At 53.8% G+C, this 16,891-nt stretch overlaps 1 protein-coding gene and 1 long non-coding RNA gene across 8 annotated transcripts in view; one reads left to right on the forward strand and one right to left on the reverse strand.

Annotated features, from left to right (window-relative positions):
* CTIF (cap binding complex dependent translation initiation factor) overlaps positions 1–16,891 on the forward strand; it is a 326,137-nt gene that overhangs the window by 215,779 nt on the left and 93,467 nt on the right. For 6 of the 7 annotated variants that reach the window (XM_060405512.1, XM_027960717.2, XM_042239452.1 and 3 more), the window contains 2 exons: positions 4,575–5,067; positions 7,792–8,091. In XM_060405512.1, the coding sequence (XP_060261495.1) occupies positions 4,575–5,067; positions 7,792–8,091 (793 nt within the window). The remainder of the gene's footprint in view (positions 1–4,574; positions 5,068–7,791; positions 8,092–16,891) is intronic. The other variant, XM_015103729.3, reaches the window with a different exon arrangement.
* LOC132658506 (uncharacterized) overlaps positions 1–16,891 on the reverse strand; it is a 30,989-nt gene that overhangs the window by 10,081 nt on the left and 4,017 nt on the right. The window contains exon 2 of the long non-coding RNA XR_009598242.1: positions 9,442–9,545. This is a non-coding gene — a long non-coding RNA (uncharacterized LOC132658506). The remainder of the gene's footprint in view (positions 1–9,441; positions 9,546–16,891) is intronic.

A 16,891-nucleotide genomic window follows, 5' to 3' on the forward strand; every position in this document is an offset into this window, starting at 1 on the left:
CCCCTCACCGCGAGATTCGAACATCCTGAGCAGAAGTCCTGAGGAGGATTTCTGCCCTTTCTGGCTGGCACGGCTGCAGTCTGATACGTCTCCAAAACCCGGACCCACATATCCGGGGATCAGAGACCAAATGCGGCTTCCTTCCTCGCCGCTGGGAGCAACAGCGGCTCATCCCGGATCAGCCAAACCTAAACCCACAGGTTTCATGGGGAGCCGCCAGCTGGCCCCTGAAAGAAGGTATCGACGAAACCCAGGGCCAGCAAACAGAAGAGAGGAGTTGGTTTTGGCTGGCTCAGCCAGCGACCGCTGACAAATATTTGTGAATGGCCAGAGCCGGGGAGCTGGGCCTCCATTGTTGGAGCCCGAGGCCCAGCCCCAATCTGGTCCTTGGGCTAAGGCCCTCGCAGTCTGTTCCCAGGCCAACGACATGGGCCTCGTGGGGTCATCGGCAGGGCGGGTCTCCATGGTAGCTCAGCCCTTCTCTACTGAGGGGGCTGAATCTCAGGGCACATGGGAGACAGGAGGGTGGACGCTTGGGAACTGTGACCTGCCGACTTGGCTGGACACACTCCTGAGAGCCTCTGCGAGGCCCTCTGCTGTGGGGCTTCTCTTCAGTGAGCCTCAGTTGCTTTATCTGTAAAATGGGAAGAAAGGTTTCTTGACTGACCAGCACATAGAGACCAGTCCCAACAGTCACTAACCCTGAAAACTAAGCAGGAAAAGGGGCTCCGTGCCCTGTGCCCCTCCTCCAGGGACACCTTCCCTGCCCTCCTAGGGGCCACCCAGCCAACCTCTTTTGCCATCCAGCCCCATAGCAGCCCACCTCCTTTTGCATTCATAAGTCTTGTCTCCGCATTTAGGAGCAGACTCTCAAAGGTGGACCCCCAAGCCTCTCCTTCCCTCCTGCAGACATCACTCCACGTGTACAAAGGAGCTGCCACTCAGGCAGAGTGAGTCTGAGAACACCCACTGGTGCTCAGCAACCTGGGACATTCTTCCTGGTCATTGCTTTGTTGACAGGACTGGCTGGCTCCAAGATCTTTTTAATTTTTTTTTATTTGGCTGCATTGGGTCTTAGTTGCAGCACGAAGGATCTTCACTGGAGCACACAGCCTCTGTAGAAATTTTTTTTTATTTGGCTGCATTGGGTCTTAGTTGCAGCACGAAGGATCTTCACTGGAGCACACAGCCTCTGTAGTTGCGGCAGGCAGGGTCAGTAGTTGTGGCTTAGTTGCCCTGTGGCATGTGGGATCTTAGTTCCCCAACCAGTGATCAGACCTGAGTCCCCTGCATTGCAAGGCAGATTCTTAACCACTGGACCACCAGGGAAGTCCTTCCAAGGTTTTTTGAACCAGAACATGGAGTTCCAGGCCCCACACAATTTCCAGAAAACAGTAGCAGAAGCTCTGCAAGACCTAGGCTGATTTCTTTCTAGGATCTTGACTACCATGTAGAAATTACCTCCTTTCTCCTCTGGGTGGAAAGAGGTGGGATTTTTTTGAGAGGTGGGGAGGAGGACTGGGAGGATGCTGGGCAGAGAGAGGGGAATTCCTGATACAGCAAGTGGGAAGCCAGTTTCAAGACAGATCCTGAGAAGGCCTTGGTCAACCGTCCTTTGGGGGGCATTCTTTGGGGCCATAGCTGCAGGCAGCACAAAAATTCTAAATAAGGATGACAGAAGTTGTGAGAATCAAGCATTATCTGCCAGGGAATTTCCAAGGTTCTTCTCTGGGCTTAAAAATTACTCACACTCAAAGAACAAAGAGAGTGGAAGGAAAAAAGGTCAATCAGTGTAAAGTAGCTATTTAAAATCATAAAAGATGACGCCGTTTAAGTGGTGCCTTCAATATGTCAGCAAATTCGGAAAACCCAGCAGTGGCCGCAGGAATAGAAAAGGTCAGTTTTCATTCCAGTCCCAAAGAAAGGCAGTGCCAAAGAATGTTCAAATACTGTTCAGTTGCACTCATTTCACATGCTAGCAAACTTATGCTCAAAATCCTTCAACCTAGGCTTTAGCAATTCATGAACCAAGAGCTTCTAGATGTACAAACTGAGTTTAGAAAAGGCAGAGGAACCAGAGACCAAATTGCCAGCGTTCACTGGATCATGGAGAAAGCAAGAGAATTTCAGAAAAATATCTGCTTCATTGACTACACTAAAGCCTTTGACTGTGTGGATCACAACAAACTGTGGGAAATTCTTGAAGAGATGAGAATACTATACCACCTTACCTGTCTCCTGAGAAAGCTGTATGTGGATCAAGAAGCAACAGTTAGGACTGGACATGGAATAACTGGTTGATTCAAAATTGGAAAAGGAGTACTACAAATCTGTATAGTGTTCCCCTACTTATTTAACTTTTATGCAGAATACATCGTGTGAAATGCAAGGCTGGATGAATTACAAGCTGGAATTAAAGATTGCCAGGAGAAATATCAACAGCCTCAGATATGCATATATTACTCTAATGGCAGAAAGTAAAGAGGAACTGAAGAGCCTCTTGCTGAGGGTGAAAGAGGACAATGAAAAAGCTGGCTTGAAAGTCAGCATTCAAAAAAACTAAGATCATGTCATCCAGTCTTATCACTGCAGGGCAAACAGAAGGGGAAAAAATGGAAACAGTGACAGACTTTATTTTCCTGGGCTCCAGAATCACTGGGACAGTGTCTGCAGCCATGAAAAGACAATACATGTCAATACCGAAATAACAGAAATGTTAGAATTGTGTGACAGAGCAGCATAAAAATGCTTCAAAGAGCAACTCCAAACCCTCTTGATACACCAAAAGAAAAATATATAAAGTGTCTCAGTCCATTCCAGAGGAACCTGTTTTCCCTGCACTGCCTCGACTTTCACGCCGAGGATCGACTCACACCACGGTGGCACGTGGGACAGCCCTGTGGGAAAGCCTTGTGGGAAAGCCTCGAGTGAAAGCCACAGATCCCTAGATCAACGTGACGCGAAGCGTGACACTGCTGCTACAGCTCGGGAGGAAAGCGGACATGCATGCCCCCACTCGAGACAAGGACTGACTCCCCTGTAGAGACTCCAGAAGTACCCCAAGATCCATGTCAGCACTGGAGAGGAATCCTCAGGTTCCTGCCCCGACTCCACACAAGGTTCGATCCCTGGGTTGGGAAGATCCCCTGGAGAAGGGAAAGGCTAATCCATTCCAGTATTCTGGCCTAGAGAATTCCATGGACTGTATAGTCCATGGGGTTACAATGACTGAGTGGCTTTCACTTACTCAAGGATGAGACTCTCTGCTTTGAAAGTGTCAAGTAAATCAGTGAGCCTGTTTGCCAAAAACTACTGTGTTAAATATCACGTCTGAAGCCCAAGGCTCAGGCTGCCATAACGTGATAGCAATAGATTGAGGCCCACCCTAACAGCTCCATTTTAACTTAGTCACAACTTTAAAGGCCCTCACTCCAAATGCAGTCACATTCTGAGGTCCCAGGGGTTGAGGCTTCAACATACGAATTTGGAGGGAACACAGTTCAGCCTGTAATAATTTCTTATAGCATTTTAAAAAATTGTTTATTTATTTATGTTTGGCTTCGTTTGGGTCTTTGTTCCTGCACAGACTTCCTCTAGTTGCGGCGGTTAGTGGGGTGGCTGCTCTCTAGTCGCACAGGGTTCTCACACCGGTGGCTTCCCTTGTTGCAGAGCTCACAAGGGCATTCAGGCTTCCGTAGTTTCAGCTCACAGGCTCACGACTGTGGTGCACAGACTAAGTTGCTCCGTGACATGTGGCTTCTTCCTGGAACAGGGATTGAACCCGTGTTCCCTGCATTGGCAGGCAGATTGTTAACCACTAGACCACCAGGGAAGTCTTCTTATAGCATATTTTGTTCATGGCTTGGGGGTGAAAATGTCAGTGTACCTAAAGAAAGGTTGTTTAACAAATGGTATAACTGTTCACGGGCCATGATGGTTAAAACATCATTAATAGAATGCTTGTTAGCTGAAGCTTCCCTTGTGGCTCAGCTGGTAAAGAATCCACCTGCAAGGCGGCAGACCTGGGTTCGATCCCTGGGTTGGGAAGGTCCCCTGGAGAAGGGAAAGGCTACTCACTCCAGTATTCTGGCCTGGAGAATTCCATGGACTGTATAGTTGGACTGTAAGAGTCGGACACAACTGAGCGACTTTCACTGTCCAGTGCAGTTCTGTGTGGACATCTTTACTGCAGTACGCATAGAATGTGTTCACAAAATGGGAATGGTTGCGGCAAGAAATATAGTGGGGTATCTGGGGACAGTCAGGAGGGTTCGCTGTCTACTCTAATTGTATCACTTTAATTTTGTTTCCTACACATGTATTAATGCATATTCTAATAAGGGAATAAAACACTTATTTTAAGTCAAGAGTTGACTTAAATCCTGAGTGATCATAGGGACCTATCTGTCATATTCTCTCCTGTAACCCCAGGCCCCATTGCAGAGCCTGGTGCCTAGGAGGCCTTCAGTGAGAGTACTGAAGGAATGAAGAAATGAATTCCTCTGTAGGTATTTGGACATAGGGACTCTGGCCAGCGCCCCCAGTGACCCTCTCTTGTCTTTCCCCTTTGGCAGGCGGCAGCAGAGACCCCCAGGAGGGAACAAGCCCCAACAGCACGGTGACCACCCGCCGGGCAGTGCCAAACACAACAGGGACCACCAGAAATCCTACCAGGGGGGCTCGGCGCCCCACCCCTCAGGGAGGTCCAGCCACCACGGCTACAGCCAGAACCGGCGCTGGCACCACAGCAACATGGAGCATCCTTCCAGCGACAAGGGGAAGGCAGGCGCCCACCGCAACGCCAAAGAGACCGTGCCCACGGAGGGCCCCAGACTCGAGGATGCCCTGGGGGACGCTGGGCACGGCGGCCTCGAGTCCCCCCGCAGCCCTGATGCCCTGGCCCTAGCGGCTTCCGAGAGGCTCACCCTGCTGCAGCCAGGGTGTCCAGAGGCCGAGACAAAGCTTAAAGACAGTATTATTCCCGAGCGTGGCGGGGAGCGCCCCAAAATTACCCTGCTCCAGTCTTCCAAAGACAGGCTGCGGCGAAGGCTGAAAGAAAAGGTACCGGTAATTGAATTTTCCTTGTTCTCTTGCACCAGGGAGGACAGCACGAGGTAGGCACCTGGGTGGAAGGGCTTGGGGGTGTGGGCCTGGGGAGCCTTGTGGAGGCAGAGACCAGCACCTGCTGTCTGCTGCCCGAGAGAGCCCTGGTCTGCAGAAGGCAGACCTATGGCCAGCTCTGCATGTGAACTCCCTCCAGCACATTCCACCCTCCAGGAGGCTCAGCTGGACACCTAGTACCAGTCCCCAGCCTGAGAAGGGAGGGTGGGGGAAGAGGCATGTGCCTCCAGGTGGCCAGGAGGGTGGCAGAGAAGGCCTGGTATCCCCCCACCCAGCATTATCTGGGGGCGGATGCCGGCCTGTTAGTGCTAAAGAGCATCTGGGGGAAACACAGAGCCTATGAGATAAGAATGCTTCTCCCCAAGGTGAGTACCAGCCAGGCTGTGCTTCCTGCCAGGGGAGAGCAAAGGTGAGCTGGACAGAGTGCAGCAGGCTGGCTTCAGCCTTGCCACTCCCCATCCCCAACAACCAGCAGCAGGGGGAGGGGAGGGGGGAGATTTAAGGAGGCACTCACTCTCAGTATCGCTTAGGTGCCCATCCTGCATGGGCATGGCCCTGAGAAGGAGGGCCTCCTTAAATTTGGAATGAGCTCTCATTCCTCACCCTCCTCCTGCCCTGGCCTGCAGAGCTTGGTTCACACATTCAGGAAGAGATGCCCCAAGCCTCCAGAGGAGAGCTGGGGCTCTGTCCCTGGCAGCATTGGGTCCACTCTGCTCACCCTGGCTCCCCGTCCCCAGCCATGGGTGTAAGGTCACCTTGGAGAAGAAGTATTCCCAGGAAAGGCCAGCTTGCCCCCAGCTTTCCCAGGCATGGGGAGACTACGTGGAGTCCTCCTTGTGGGGCTTCTGCGGACCTCAAAGTTCCGGGCTTCTCCCCAGCCCTTCTCTCCTGCCTTTTCTCCTCCAACTTTCACCTCCGAGGGCCAGGTCCACACCCAATCAGTACAAGGCAGGTCAGACCTCTTCCCCGCTCAATTCCTGAAGCTGACATGCTGCTCCTGGCATCCCTTACAGCCCTGAGTGCCCACCCATACTCCCCACAGGGCAGGCACTGTGAGGTCCTGGAGAAAAGCATCCTTCATTTCCTTACGTCCCAAAGGTAGGAGCCTGGAGAGGTTCTCAAGTGTACACCGTGTGTGGTCTCTGCCTGAAGACTTTCCTGGACAGATTGCTCCAATCCAGCCAGAGAGAGAATTGCTAAGTTCTCTTCGGTTCTGCTAAATGCAGCCGTGGTGCCACAGAGCGAAACAACACAGGCTTTAGAGCTAAGCAAACTAGCTGGGTCCTCACTCTGCCTTTGATTGACTGGGTGGCCTTGGGCAAGCCACCTCGCCTCTCTGTGCCCCCAGTGTGCCCATCTGTAAAATGGGTGTCACACAGTGGTGTAATACTGCCTTGTAGACAGACTGAAGGTCGAATGTCATAACCTGTCAGAAGACCCTTGTGGGTGATTGTTCTACATACCGACCACTATTCCTGCCCGTGGTTGGGATGGGGCAGGAAGAGAGAGAGAGAACAGATAAGGTAGATCCGTGATGCCCGTATTTCAGCTGCAAAGACTGCCCTCAGGTCCAGCCTCCTGAACTCCTGGATCACGAGGACGTGGGCTGGGGCAATGGCAGGACTCAAAGAAAGCTATATAGACCATCTAATCTAATCTCATGTATCTGGGAGGAAACTGAAGCCCAGGGAGTGAAGCCACTTCCCAGAGCCATCCAACTAGAGATAGAGACTAGGTTCAAGAGCCCCGGGCTGAGCCTCCCGCCCAGGACTCTTCTGTTGATGACAGAATGGCAAACATGGGTGCCCCTCTGTGTCCCTGACCCTGCCCTTCAACCCTGGTTTCACATCCCAGCAGTTAAGTCCATCGCTTGTGGCCACCAGTCTCCTGTGTTTGAGTACATACTTCTGAGACTGTCGGATCCATTTTCTTCCTCGTGCAGCGCAGGTCTGGTCCCAGTTATAGTGAAACCTCTAGTGGGTGTAGGGTTTTTCATCTGAAATTTCCCTCCAGGAAGTGCCAGTTGTTTCCGCAGCACTTCGGAGGATTCCTTAGTGTGCAGTACTTGTAAAAAGCCAGCACACAATGCCAAGGCCGTGTCACAGGGCTCCCTGTACCCAGAGAGCATGACAGTCCTCGGGCTGAAGTCCATCACGAGTCCAGAGCCGAGAGTCTGGAGGACTAGGTGTAGCCGCTCTGTGGGTACCTTTAACCGACACAGCAGGCATTTGGGATGCCACCTCCTTCCTGACCTACTCTTCCTACCCTTGTTTTCTCTTGGCCCAATTTCTTATCTGTTAGTTTACTTATTCTTTAATAAGGCCGATTAAATCATCTCTACGTTGAGACATCTGATGGACAGGTAGACCCAACAAACCAAGCCAATGTATATGAGAAACCTGGTTAAGAGCTAGAGCTCACAAAAACAGGATCCACTCAGGGCATCACAGGGGCTGAGCAGAAGGGGAACAGGGAGCCTGGGGCCCAAGGGTCCTTGGTGGAGGTCGGGTCCCAAGGGGATCAGACCGCCAGTTCTAGAAGTGGCACGGGTCCTTTCTGAGGATGACAGCCCTCCCTGCATGGAAACCTGGAAACCCTCAGCGGAAACCCGGGCCCCACTCAGGCACCGCTCGATTTGTCCCCTACGCCTCCCCCCTCCGCCCCTACCAGGACGAAGTGGCTGTGGAGACCACCAGCCCTCAGCAGAACAAGATGGACAAGTTGATTGAGATTCTGAACAGCATGCGGAACAACAGCAGCGACGTGGACGCCAAGCTCACCACCTTCATGGAGGAGGCCCAGAACTCCACCAACTCGGAGGAGATGCTGGGGGAGATCGTGCGCACCATCTACCAGAAGGCCGTGTCTGACCGCAGCTTCGCCTTCACGGCCGCCAAGCTCTGCGACAAGATGGCGCTCTTCATGGTGGAGGGGACCAAGTTCCGCAGCCTGCTGCTCAACATGCTACAGGTAACGGGCGCCGACAGCTGCGCCTCCTGCCCCGCCCGCCGAGGGCCGGCTCTGGAGAGAGGGCTGCAGATTCTGACCACGGTCGGACTGCTCCCGAGTTCCACCCTTGCCCGATTAATTATAGAAAATAAAAAGGCACTCAGAGGGCAAGGGATGAGTGGCCAGATTTGCGTCTGTTTGTGTGAGGGCTCCATGGTTACGATGGACCAATATAATTTTATAGGTGCTTCGTGTGTAACCAGCCTTCCCCTCTGTTTCCATGATAAGAGGGCTTCCTCTTGTCTTAGACCCATTCTGTGCTTTGACCTCTCCGTGTCCCCTCCCAGCAGACACACAATGTGCCATGGACTTTTCTTTTCCTTCTCCTCCCCGCCAGGACCACCCCCAGGCCCTGCAGTGATGCACGGCTTGTAGATGGTGCTGAGATAGGTCTCAGCAAAAGGCATATAGCAAAAGGGCTTTGAGTTGCGAAGCTGCGGTCTGTCTGCTGACACGCCTGGGTTCTTGAAACCTCTTCTGGGGCAGAGAGAGGTCAAAGGCCGTCTCGTTTCTTGGTGCCTCCCCACTCCAAGCCCCTCTACCCGGAGAGCTTAATCCTTCCCCTCCCCTTCCTTCCTCTGTGGGTGCCGATGTCCAGCGATGGTTTTACTGGGGTGTGTGATGGGCATGGGCTCTTAAACTGAGTGCAGGGTTGTGTGATCTCCCAGGTGGGGAGCTGAAGGCTGTTTCTCTTCACCGTGGTCACAAGGGAACCGGTCCCAGCTCTGGTGGCATCATGAAGAGGCAGCAGGTGGCATAGGATGGCGGCCGTGCCAGGCCTGGGACTGTCCTTGGAGACTCTTGGCTGGGGAAAAAAGTCATCTCTGCTCCTCCTCTGTACCTTAGACGGGTTGAGATATGCATTGAGTTTCAGCCCAGGTAGGGTAAAACAGGAGCTTGAAAGTTCCAGAAGTAGGATCACAGAGCCGGAAGAAATACCTGCAGGTCTTTCTTAAGGATGGTGACCATGTAATAGATCATCCGAACCGTGACGTTTCTGAGAGTCAGGGGCTGTATTCATCATCAGGCCTAGACCCCTCCCGGTGTCGACCAGGACATGTGGTCACCCTGGTCTTAGCCACCTGATTTCGCAGTCTCGGCCGTCCCTTCCCCAGGAACAGGAAGGGAGGAGCCCCCTCCGAAGGCTGCCCGTGGGCTCCATCCTGCCGCCCTCCCGTCTTCCCAGGGCGACTGCTCACTGCAACCCGAGCTGCGCTGGCCAGCCCGGGCTGCTTCTGTCCAGCTCGCAGCCCCGATCAGGTTCCCATTCCTGGATCGCCCACGCTCCCCGGTGACGAATTCCCGCATTACCTGAGGGATTTGCACGTCGGGCATGTTCCTCGTGGGCCGGAATGTCCTGGGAGAGTGTGGAGGGTGATGGCAGGGAGCAGCCTGTCTGCCACGTACGGCCAGGCCTGGAGGGGGTGGAGTGGGGGGGATGGTCAGGGACAGATCGACCTTTGGCCTTGGCTTTTGTGAAGAGAAGGGCCAGGATAGGGCAAGACTTCTGACGGTGGTTGCCAGCTCTGTGTAACCAGCCGGCGCCCGCGGTGGACACACATACAGGGCGCGGGATGAGAGGCGTCCAGCTGGGAAGGACAGCTGGCTGCAGGGGTCACCTGAGATCCTGCCCGGGTCAGGCTTCTCTTCCAATGACCCGCAGTTAGAGCGGCCTTACTCACAGTGTCCGGCAGAGCATCCGCACTGGGACGTGCTCAGCCTCAGTCAGAGCCCTTTGGCCCCCTACCCCCAACCTCTCCGTTCCCAGAGAAGTGGACTGTCTTAGGCCAGCAGGTTCACAGTGTCCCCTTGGCCCCCACTGCCCCCTTCATCCCTTGCAGCCTCGGCTTAAGTGTAAGAGGGAGCTCCTTGAAGTGTGTAACCAGAGGGCTGGGGCTGGACCCTCAGGCCTCCTGGGTTGTGGTTCAAGGCCCCTTGGCCCCCACGGAAGGTGGGCTGCGTGTGCTAGACTCCTGGCACACCCCCTGTTACGAGACCCGGCCTATCGGGCCCTGCTCCTCTGCTGCTGAGGAACTGCTGGGTTGGAGTAGGCTTTCCAGGCAGCATCACTCATGCCATTCACCACCCCAGACCCACAAGGCTCAAGAAAAGAGAGCAGGAGGCATAACTCATCAAACCCCAGTTTCCTCGTGACCCACAGGAGTGTCTCTTTTCACCTGCTTTCATTCTCTGGCAAACCTGATTTGTATCCCTTCCCTGGGCCCCAGCACCTTCCCCCCCCCCCCCCCCCCCCCCCCCCCCGCCCCCAGCCTTTCTCCTCTGAGGTTCATACTCAGCTGCACGCACTCAGGGTCCACTGTCTCTGGATCCCCAAGCAGCCCGCAGTTCAGTTCAACCGCCCCGAGATGCCCTTCACGTGGCGAGGTTTCACCGCTCCCTCCGTGTACAGGTTCTGAGATCTGGCTTAGTGATGCTGGCTGCATGATGCTGGCTACAAAGTGGACAGGCTGCAAGGCGCCCTGTGAACACAGCTCCCAGCAGCTGTCTTTGGATGTTTTGCCCTCCTTGGCCGAGCGCTTTCACTGTCTGGGCTTTGGCAGCGGGAGCTGGCAGCCCCAGAGGAGACGGGCAGGCTCTGATGTCGGGGACGTTGGCGTGGAGTGTGGGCTACCTGCCAAGCTGGGACGCAGCCCCCAAGGAGAGCGAAGTGAGAGCGAACCCAGGGAAGGGTCAAAGGACCTTTCACCCCTCACAGCCAAATTCAGCTTTGTCATCTCAGGGAACCCAAAAGCACCACCCTCATGAGGAGCTCTGACAGTGCCAGTCCCATGGCTCAGAAATCATCTTCAGTTTTCACATCTAAACTGAGTCTTTTTGCCTTAGGTGTGATTGTTTTCTAAGTAGTATTCTGGTAAATAAAATCCTGCTTATTAAACAGGCATTTCTCAAATGTCTGTTAGGTACCAGGCATGCATGTCAGTGCTTCTCAAACTTGTATTTGTATTTGAACCACTTGAGAGTCTATAAATAGAGGTTCTGATTCAGGAAATCTGGGTAGAACCTGAGATGCTACATTTCTAACAAGCCCCCAGGTGATGGCGGTGCTGCTGCTGGCCCAGGGACCACACTTTGAGTACTAAGACGTTGGATGACTGACGGTTTGTAGTGATGGGTCAAGTTCACAGGCAGGCCGACTGATGCACGCCTTTTAATGGTGTGATGTCAGAAGTGGGGACCCAGTCTGGGAATACGGAGTTCCAGGCACCAGGTTTTCTTCAGGGCCCTGTCTCTCAGCCTAGCTCTTCTTTGGCATCTCAGGGGGAGACGTTTTAAAACATACCAACGTGGGGGTTCTCCCCCAGACTGACTGAGTTAGACTCCACAGTGATGGGCCTGGGCACCCTTTCTTGAAGAACCTCCCAGCTGAGTCTGCAGTGATGGAGTGCCCTGTTAGGAAGATGACTCCAGAGATGCGCTGTCTCTGCCACTATTGTCACTTATGAACCGGTTGGCCTTGCCCATCACCCCATGAATCAGCCAAGAAATGGGTCCCAGGTACTGGGCTCTTTGCTGAGTGATGAGAAGGAGTCAGAGCCTGAGCTAGTGAGAGAGCTCCAAAAAGCAGGAGACATTGGCAAGTGAGCGCATCCCTTCCCCTCGCCCAGCCTCGGGTGCCCCTCTGTGCAGCAAGGAGGCTGGCTTGGACCGTCGTAGGAGACCTCTCTCCTGCGCTGCTTCGCTGTTCTGAGGGTCCTCCTGGGAAACCTCCACCCTCACGGGTCAGCTAGGTGGGGGCGGCCTCTCCCCTCCCTCAGGCCTGTTTCCCTCTGCTCTCAGCTCCATCCCCCGGGTCCTTTTCCTTTCTCTTGTGGAAGCACCTATCACGTGTTTTAGGAAAAGGGCCTCCCTCTTCAACCCCCCTGGGGTTGCCAGGCTCGGCCATCAGTAAAGCTAAGGAGACGATTCATGTCCCTTGCCCCACCCCTTTCCACCTGGCTCCCACGCTGCTTGATCGCAAGGTCCCACACCCATGAGAAGATGTGCACTGAGGGATTCTGACTCCTAGGAGAATGTGGGCGGCCCATAACCCCTGGGCTACGGAAGTCACCAGGACTCCGCCCCGATCTTTACCAAGGAATCATCATGGTACCAAGAGGGGGCGGGGGGCTCTGGTGTCACTGCGAGGTGAAGAATGAGCGAGCCTCTTTTTATGGGACCTTTGGAATGACAGGAATTGGAGGCCTGAGCCCCCGCCGCCCAGCACTGCCCCGTCACCACCCTGGACCTTCCGCTCGGGCTCAGAGAGTGCTCCTTTGCTGAGATATGCTTGGGCAGTATCAGTTCAAGCCCTCCTCTGTTGAAATGTGTGTGCCCTGTTTAGCCAAGAGGTGTCTGCATCTGAGCTATGCAGAGCAAAGTATTATTAGAGCCGGCATCAGTGTGTCTGTAACTGAACCCTGCTCTCCCTAGCAACCGTTGTCAACAACACATCTAACAGAAGGAGGCGATACCTTTTTTTGAAGGAAAGAAAAAAAGAAAAACCTCATCTCACCAAGTCGTAAACACAGCAGGGCTGTTGTGAAAAGACAAGGCAAAATCAGAATCTGGAGTGTGACCAGGTTTCAAAATAAATTGCTCTCTGCCAGCAACTTCTAGAAGACAGCCTCTTAAAAAGCTGACCTGGAGCTAGAAAATGAATAAGTTCTGCAGAGCTTCTGGCTGGGTCACCATTAAGCATCACGTTTGGGGCTTTTGACACATAGAAACTCAATCAGGTGGTGACAGGGGTTCAGTGGGGCCTCTGAAGGGTCTCTGGGAGTAATTTTAACTGGGGCACTCAAGACTTGCTGGTCTGGCTGCCCCATCAGTAAATCAAAATACAAGCTGCATCTTCAAGACTTAGGTGATTCATTCATCCCACTTATACCCCATTTCTCCCATCTCTGCCTCGTGGTCTTAGTCCCATGCTTGCTGGCTTGGGCAAAGGCACTGGGCCATTCCATAATAAGGAACCTCCTTCTCTCCTGGTTATCTCGAGGTATCAGAAAAAATCAAAAGTTGTTCCTCTTTTCCCAAAATGTGGAGTTCTCAATCCCAGTCTTTTTTGGAGGGAGGGAGAAGGACCAACATTGATTCTTAGGGTTCTAACCAGAGTTGTAAGCTGAGTTGTAAGTTCCCAGCTGAGTTGTAAGTTCCTCGAGGGCAGGAATCCTGGCTGTGTGATGCTTGGTCCCCGGCTCCTGGCACCATGACTGGTACACAGTGGATGCTCAGCAAGTGCCTGGGGAAGGGAGGCACAGGGCCATCAGTCTTAGGTACCAGAGCTCCTAGTGCGAGACAGGCTTCTCAGCTCTTCTGAGCACTTTCCTCTGTGTGAACCTGGAGATTCTCTCCCCAGGGTGGCTTCCAAGGCAGGATCCATCCCCCATGTGTGTGGAACAGGACAGTGACTCAGTGAGGCTACCAAGTCATGGGGCTGAATGGGGGCGGTCAGTCCAGCACCCCAAGCTCTTGGCTCCTATGAAAATGTTACTCACTCAGTTGTGTCTGACTCTTTGCGACCCCATGGACTGTAGTTTGCCAGGCTCCTCTGTCCATGGGGATTCTCCGAGCAAGAATATTGGAGTGAGTAGCCATTCCCTTCTCTAGGCCAGGGATCAAACCTGGGTCTCCTGCATTACAGGCAGATTCTTTATTGTCTGAGCCACCAGGGAAGACCCTGGGCTCCCAGACCACCCCCCTAAATAGGATATAAGGGTCAGAAAGTTGGGAAAATCAGAAATCCATCTCTTGAAGCTATCAGTGGGGATTTCAAAATCTGTGCTCCTAGAAGATATCCCACCGGATTTCCAATGCTGTCCGAGTCTCTGGGTTTTCCAGGCCAGTGGAGGGCTGAGGGTATCCAAGGAAACACCTTCGTGCCCCCGTCTGCTTTATCCGGTTGAAGCACACAGCCGTTCTTCCTGTGGCAGGCTCTCCCCTTGCACCCTCTTCCTAGGCCCGGAGCTCCACCCCTGCCCCTGCACACCCACCGCTGAGCCGATGTGCACTCCAGGCATGTAAACTAATTTTACTGTTGGCCCAAGCCAGGCATACCCAGGGAGAGAAGCACATTGTTCTCTGCATTCCAGAGCCTGAGCAAAGCCCTGAGCTGTACCCACCCGAGTGCCCCTCCTCCGATTGCAAAAAATCAGGAGGGAGAAAGTGAAGTGCTAGCAGGCAACGCGAGCGCTCTCCCCGCGGGTCAATCATGGAAGGTGACTTTGTTATTGTGTTAATCACTCAGTCGTGTCCGACTCTTTGCGACCCCAGCCAGGCTCATCTGTCCGTGGAATTCTCCTGGCAAGAATACTGGAGTGGCTAGCCATTCCCTTCTCGCCCACAAAACACCTCTTTTTTCTAAAAAGACTGTTGTTCCGATGGCACCCTGCACTGGCCAGGCAGAGGTAGCACACACCTTGCCCGACAGTGGGCACCGGCAGGCTGGCCTCACATGTCCTGTCTTTGGAGCTTGACCTGCATAAGAGTCTGTGGCGGGCACAGCTCCCCCACTGGGGACAACAGCACCTGCCTGGTACCCAGGCTGTTCACCCACCGGACCAGAACCAGAACAGGGACTGGCCATGCCTCTGGCCAGCCTTGTTGCCCACACTTGCTTTGCAACGAGTAAACTTCTACCTTCTTGCTTCCCATCCTCACGTCTTCCTCTCAACAAACACTTCTGGAGCACCTCCTATGTACCGCCGCTCAGCAGGGCCCACACTTGTGTCATCTCTGTGAATGCACCCTCCCTTCTCGTCTCCCCCTAGTTTGTGTCACTGGGGCACTGTCCCAAAGTCTGAGTTTTATTCAAGGATCCAGCTGGGGTGTCTCAAAGCCAGTTTTTCGGACTCAGTATGGGCACAGTGGCTTCTGAAAGGGCTAAATCTAAGGCTCCCTTCTAGAACTTCATTATGCCCTTCGGGACAGAGGCAGCCTATGATACAAACAGGAAAAAAAAAAGCATTTTGATTTTTTTTTTTAAATCTGAAAATAAGCAGAGGAAAGGACAGCAGCCTGCCAGTTGAGGTTTTCTCATCTCAGAGGCAAGGTCCCACCAAGTCCACCCATGGCAGGTTTCAGCCAGCATCAAAGGGCTGCTTTCAGGAGCCTCTGCCCATGAGGACAAAGGTGCCCTGGTGGGCAGGTGCTGGGACACCAGAGGTCCTGCTCCCGCTCTCCTGTCTCTGGGCCGAGGAACGTTCCTGGGGTCAGGAATTATTTCCCCATCACCCGTGTCCCTTGCCAGGCCGTGTTCTCTTCCCTGCACGCCCTCACCCCCGACCTGGGCTTCGTTTTCCCTGCTAAATCCCCTGATGGGACTTGGCCGGACACTCCCCCTGTCTGAAGCTGCCACGCTGAGGCAGGCCCTGCAGATAAGTGGGTTATCGGAGAAGGCAGCTCGGGTGTCCCGGGCCCCAGAGGGTCACCCCTGGCCGGCTGGCAGCTCACCCCCAGCTCCTCCTCCCCAACTCCACCCCAGAGCCAGGCCAGCAAGGAGACAGCAGTTCCTTCCCCGCAGCTCAGTGAGCAGCCGGCCCCCAGCCGCCGCCGGGAATCTGAGCTATGCTAAGCCATCCAGATCGCCGCATCGCTGCCCTGCCCGGCCCAGACAGGGCGCCTCTACCTGCCGCGGCCGCCGCTGGAAAGCTGGCACCGCCTGGGCCGATGGAAACAAATCTCCCTGCAGGTTATGTAACCGCTAACCGCCCCGGCCCCGGCTCCCTGGGGAGAAGGCTCCCAGCCCCCACAGAAGGGAGAGCGGTGGGCCCTGGGCAGGGAGCGGACAGAGGATCATTCTTTCAAAGAGAAGCAAGTCATCCTGAGCGATTGCCCAAGGTCCTTCTCCAGACCCAAGGTCCTCAGTGCCCCCAGGGAGACCAATGTTCCCTGTACTTGCTGGCGGAGCGTGGAGGTCGGCCCAAGACACGAGCCCAAGTGAAGTGAGGAAGGCTCGTCAGGAGAGCTAGACTCACAGGGGAGGTGAAGGCGAGGGGAGCAGGTCTTGCTGGGCTTGGTGTTTTGGTTTGGCTTTGTCTTGTAATAAGATACATGCAACACGAAATCGGCCAGCTTAACCATTTTTAAGTGCGTGTGTCCAGTGCAACCACAGCTCTGCACTGCACTCCCAGCAACCACCCAGAAACCTCTCTTCGTCCCAGTCAGAAGTCCCATCCCTCCTTACAGTCACCTCCCAGCCCCCTCCACCCCCTCTCCCTTCTGTCTCTGTGAGTTCTCAGCTCTGTGCTTTACGCATGTAAGTGGAAACCGCACAGTGGTCCTTTTGAGTCTGGCTCATCTCGCTTAGCATCATGGCTTCAAGATCCGTTCATGTGGTAGCTCACGTCAGATTTTCCTTCCTTTTCGTGGCTGGATACTATTGCATGGTATGGGTGGACCGCATTTTATTTATCTGTTCGTTCATCCATCACGGATGGCTCCTTGGGTTGTTTCACCTTCAGGCTGTTGTGAATTATGTCACCATGAACATGCCACATACATGTATCTGTTTATGCCCTTGCTTTCAGTTATGTTGGGTATGTGTATCTAGACGTGGAATTACTGGATTCTGTGAAAATTCTACATAGACCTTTTTAGGAACTTGCTAACTGTGTTCCAGAGGCTGTTTTTCATGGAGAGACTGTATGAACCAAGACCCAAGTAAAGGACAGTGAGGATACTGCTTTACTTGGAATCCAGGGTCAGGGTGTTAAGTGGAGAGTCAGAGGAAGTCTGTAAGATGGAACAGAAAGCTTTGGAC

This window comes from Ovis aries, chromosome 23, assembly GCF_016772045.2.
Source record: "Ovis aries strain OAR_USU_Benz2616 breed Rambouillet chromosome 23, ARS-UI_Ramb_v3.0, whole genome shotgun sequence".
NCBI lineage: Eukaryota > Metazoa > Chordata > Mammalia > Artiodactyla > Bovidae > Ovis > Ovis aries.